This window comes from Lactuca serriola, chromosome 4, assembly GCF_051521515.1.
Source record: "Lactuca serriola cultivar US96UC23 chromosome 4, Lser_US96UC23_V15, whole genome shotgun sequence".
Classification (NCBI taxonomy): domain Eukaryota; kingdom Viridiplantae; phylum Streptophyta; class Magnoliopsida; order Asterales; family Asteraceae; genus Lactuca; species Lactuca serriola.
The window spans coordinates 227731383-227736632 of NC_136411.1; the positions used below are offsets into that span (position 1 = coordinate 227731383).

Here is a 5250-nt window from a genome sequence, read left to right on the forward strand (position 1 = left end):
TACAAGATAACCTGCTGATTGGGATAGGGGTCACCTGGTGACCCTTCACTTTTTAGAAAATGACATTAAAAATCGGTAAAATGTGAATTCATGTCTTTATAAAACCAAAAAATAACACAATGGACTTTTTAAACCAAAATATGTAAGTTCGTAGGGCTACAGTGACATTTTCCCTTACTAAAATGACCAACCATTTAGTTTGCCAAGTCCATCGTGTTTGTTTTTTGTTTTTTTTTTGTTTTGTATTTTTTTTTTCTTAAAATTGTTTTATGAATTATCACCATTACAAAACCCTTCAAAAAAGAAATTTTCAAAATGTTTTTTGCAAAGTTTTTTTGTAAATATATATTCGAATATGATCACCTATCAAACTATTACACTATCCATTCCGACCATTTTATTGATTAATTAATGATTAATGATTAATGATTTTGTGAATACAATTTTGAAGATTTCGTACAAAGTAGCGACGACCGGATTCAATAAGACGTGCTACACCACTTAACTACGGTCTACGGCGGCTTAGATTTTACCAAAAGAGCTAACCTAAGTACTAACCCATTACAACCATAGTTAACATTCCCCCTTATATATCTCATAACCCCTATCACTCTTCCTTAACTTCATTAAGCAAACACACACACACATTACAATTTACACACACAGAGTCGGAGGAGCAGACGCCGGAGTCTTCTACTCCGGTCACCGGAGGTAATCTTCCCCGTTGACCAACCTTCGAGTCAACGGTCTATCACTGTATCTGCACCCAAATCCACAGAAAACCTGGGGTGGACCGGGTCAGCCAACCCTTTGTGGGGTTTTCTGTGACTTCGTGTGTAAATACATCCCCGATCATCTGGAATTATACATTCTTTGAGTAGTATTATGCAAATCATTGGTGTTTTTTGAGTGTTCATGCCGTGGATGTGTTAGTATTGATGTTTCTCTGATGTTAAATTAAATATGCTGTTCTGATGTATAGGTCGATCGATTTATGTTCATATTTGTGCTATTGTTTTGTGTATCTGGTGTTAAAGTTGTTGTATTGAATGATTCTGACAGGATTTCCGTTTTCGGTGTTTTTGTTTCGATGATTTTGACTGTGTTGTCTGATTTCTAATGCTTCTTCGTTTTAAGAAATAATCTAACAACGTCAAATCAATAAATATTTCCTCCCTTTCCTTTTCCAGCTTGATGAAAAGATCGATTATTTGTCTCGAATTCTGATTTGCTCTTTGTGTTCGAAGGGACAAAGTGATAAGTTAGCAGATCGATGATGAAATTTGCACTCTGATAGTACAATCAAACGTTTATATCAACTATTGAAATAGATAAAGTATCCTTGAACTTTATTGATTCACTTGATTAGATTCTCTCAACTTGTATCAAGTACATCAAATCTAAATGATAGATAATTTGCTTTAGCCTTTATGTGTATCTTGTTTCCGATTCTTAATTCATTCAGCTCCAATTCTGAATTTCATTTTCTAACTTCAATCATAATAGGTTACCTATTCAGCTTATTAACATTTTAGAGTTAAATCAAGTAGAAATCATGAATCCCAGTTTAACCAACACTTTCATTTTTCATGTAGAGAATTAGATTCACTTCCACAGAATGTGTCCTCCAGCATCCTCCATTCTTCCTGCAACTCAACTTGGTGACTACTTAACAGATGAAGGGATCTGTAAGTTCTTGATGATGATAAAAAATGGATCCTCCTCCTTACCTGACTACATACTTCCTGATGTGGATCCTTTCCAATTCTCACCTGCAAATTACCCTGGTTAGCATGATAGCATCCATGTTTATACATATGTTAAAGCTATTATGCTCTTTTGTATTTCGTACTTATAAAAGATCCCCAATGGTTTATTATGATTAACAACTAATCAAAATCAAAACTTTTGTAGAAAACATGTGGTACTTTTGGTCAGGGAGAAAAAGGGAAACAGAATTTGGATTCTGGAAGTCAAAAGGGGAGGCTTGTGAGATATATTCTACCCCTTCAGTTTCTGGTTTTAGAAAGACTCTTGAGTTCTATGAAGGGAAATCCCCTGATGGACAAAAGACTAATTGGGTGATGCAGAAGTACACAATAACTGAAAAACTTATCAGTAAGCCGGTATATATCATATTCTCTCCATTTCTACACTCTTACACCCCATTTTCCTTTTTCTTTTTTATATAAATTCTATACATGTTTCTTGTTATTTATATATTTAATCCGATCTGCTAGTCAACTACTGGTTTGGTTGGAAATTATGCAGGATCCTAGAGCACTATACAAGGTCTTTTTGGTAGATGAGAGCGTCAGTGGAAGACTTTCTACTAAAAGTCAACTTCTGGTAAGGGTAAAATGGTCATTTAGTCTCTCTTTCCGAAATTCAGACAGTTCATTCAGTCTAGAAAAAGATAAAAGAAATAGACTTCATGTATACAATACTTTATCCATCAAGTCAAAAATTACACAACACCATAATTTATTCCAAATTCCAATAATACCCTTGTAGGAAAAGAACATGGATGATGTGGCGGCGGCGGTGGGAGCGGGACCATCGGATCCAAATCCAAGCGGTGATTTCTTGGAGTTGGATGATCTTGCTGTTCCCTTACCACACACCCCCGATTCTGGTGATGTAGGTGATTATATCCCAAGGGGTGGTGATTATTTGGAAATGGATGATCTTGCTACTCCATTATCACGTACTACAAGTGCTACTGATTCAAGCTGTATGACAATGACATCTGAAGAATATTTTGATTCAGAAGCTTTAATGCGTGAGCTTGAAGATGATAATGGAGTTCAAGAGATTCAAGAATCAAAAATTCAATTGAATCTTTCTGTTCCTTCAAAGTTAAAAGAAGTGGTTATAAACACAACAACTTTAGGTATGAACTTATTATATATATATATATATATATATATATATATATATATATATATATATATATATATATATATATATATATAATATAATCCTTTTTCTATCTAATTCAAGAAATGGAAATGGAAATGTGGTTTTGTTGATTTGTTTATTAATAATTATTATACAACATTGTACTTTAGGATCTGTTGAGACCGACAAGGATCATAAACCTAGTTCAACGGGCCCCACTTCTCAAAACGAGCCAGGTGGCACTTCAAATGCCACATCATCGAGTAGTTCTTCTGAAGGATCTTCTTCCTCGAAAGAAGAAAAGAAAGATCGTGTTAATCGAACCAAAAAACGTAAGGTTATGAAGTATTTATGTTTCTTGGCATTCTAAATAGTAAGGGGTTGGTGGTAATTTCTAGAGAAGTTGGAGGGGGTAAAACGTAAAATGAGGTGGTTTATACTTTATATAGGTATATATAGAATTATATATATTATGTAGAAATTTGCATGTGAACAATGTAGGGGAGAGTGTTCATGTGTGTTGTAAGGTGTATAAATATTAAATAGGGTGTCCCTTTAAAAGAATTAAAAACAACCAATGATGGGCTATAAAGTTATTCATGTGAGGATGAATTTTGCCTTGAGAGAGAATTAGATTGGATTATTATTACTATCATTATTATTATTATTATTATTATCATCATCATATGTACATAGAATTAAATTGATGATGTAGAGCTTGAAATTTTATGTATTGTGATGCTACGTTATAGTTGGAGATAATGGATTACTTTATTGGTCTATATGTTTTATTTATTTGATTAGTTTTTTTTATTTTCTATATTGCAAATATGTATTAAAAATATGTTTGGTGGAACAAGCTCTCCACTCAAAAGCTTGAATAGCTTGAGAATTCGTAAGAAGTATGTTCAATAAAGCAAGCAAACATGATATGATTTTTGATTTAAAAAATATCAATAGGTAAGATTTGTGAAGCTTATTAAGAACTTAAGTGAAGTCTTTATAAACTTGAGCTCAACTAGTTATATGATGTATACTTGTTTTTCATTCGGAATTGAGTGGGCCATATCTTTTTTCAAATCCGACAAAGTCTACTTAAGATGGTCCACATGTGAAAAGTTGGCCCCCTTATGAACCTGACCGGGAACTGGATCTGGTAAGCCTTAACAGATCTGTTCCAAGGTCTATTAATTTCTGCAAAAGAGGTTCGGTCCAAAAGTCGGTTCGGTCTAGTCCAAATGTTTATTTTTACATCTGAGAACTGGGAACCGGACCTGACTTGGTAAGCCTCAATAGGTCTGGTTTATGATCCATCAATTTCTGCAAAACATGTCCGGTCCAAAAGCTGGTTTTGTCTGATTCAAATGCTTATTTTTACATCTTAAAACCAGGAGCCGGACCTTGACATCTGACCTGATAAAGCCTCAACAGGTTCTGTCTGAGGTCTATCAATTTTTGTAAAACCGGTCTGATCCAAAAACTCATTCATTGTCAAAACTACAAGGTCATTGTTTGAAAAAGTCTAGTGATTTCTACTGAAATTCTTAATTTTAAACTTGTAAACATGTCAATTATAGAAGTATTAGAAATATTAAATAATTCATCATTCTATTGCAACATTATGAATTACTAAAAGTTCCAAAAAAAATGCATCGTTCTAATTTATTAATATAAAATTCCATATGAACTCTTTAAGTAGCTATTTTATAAATTTAACGGTTAAACAAAACATAAAAAAACCAAAAAAAAAACAGAGAAAACAACATTATCCAATGGACCAATGGTTATTAATATTTAAAAAATATTTAAAAGGCCTAGCCTGGTCTGTAGTTTTAAAGGTTTGAACCGTTTAGAACTTTATATTTTGAACTGTTTAAAGCCCGCTATTTATTTTAGCTAGAAGACAAAATAATCTCAGCCCAACAGAACCTCCACCTATCATTGGAAAAGAAATCATTCTTTTTATCCGACTTTAATATCTTTTCATAGCAAAAATACAAAACCCTTGGTCCATTTTATATATATATATATATATATATATATATATATATATATATATATATATATATATATATATATATATATATATATATATATATATATAGGGAAAGGTTATTTTGAAAAAAAAAACCCTAAAAATCATAAAAATACATAAAAAAAATACCTAGAGATCACAAAACTTTTTTTTTGGACATTTTTATGAAAAAATCGCAGGTTTTTAAAGAAAATCGTTGAAAAAGAATTTGAAAAAAAAAAAATTTTTTTTTATAAAAAAAAATTGATTTTTTATTTTTTTTTCAGCGAATTTTTATAAAAAGCTGCGATTTTTTATAAAAAAATTCAAAAATA

The 5250-nt window shown here is 32.0% G+C and overlaps 1 protein-coding gene across 2 annotated transcripts; it reads left to right on the forward strand.

Annotated features, from left to right (window-relative positions):
• Window positions 1-554: 554 nt before the first annotated feature.
• On the forward strand, window positions 555-3683 carry LOC145096795 (uncharacterized). 2 transcript variants are annotated; one of them, XM_079034148.1, is made up of 6 exons: window positions 555-711; window positions 1596-1787; window positions 1915-2126; window positions 2272-2349; window positions 2515-2893; window positions 3072-3683. In XM_079034148.1, exons 2-6 carry the CDS (start codon window positions 1619-1621, stop codon window positions 3269-3271), a joined length of 1038 nt encoding a protein of 345 aa, XP_078890274.1. In that variant the 5' UTR covers window positions 555-711; window positions 1596-1618; the 3' UTR covers window positions 3272-3683. The 2 variants fall into 2 exon arrangements, with proteins under 2 accessions (XP_078890274.1, XP_078890275.1); XM_079034149.1 differs by having other exon boundaries at window positions 611-836.
• Window positions 3684-5250: the final 1567 nt, after the last annotated feature.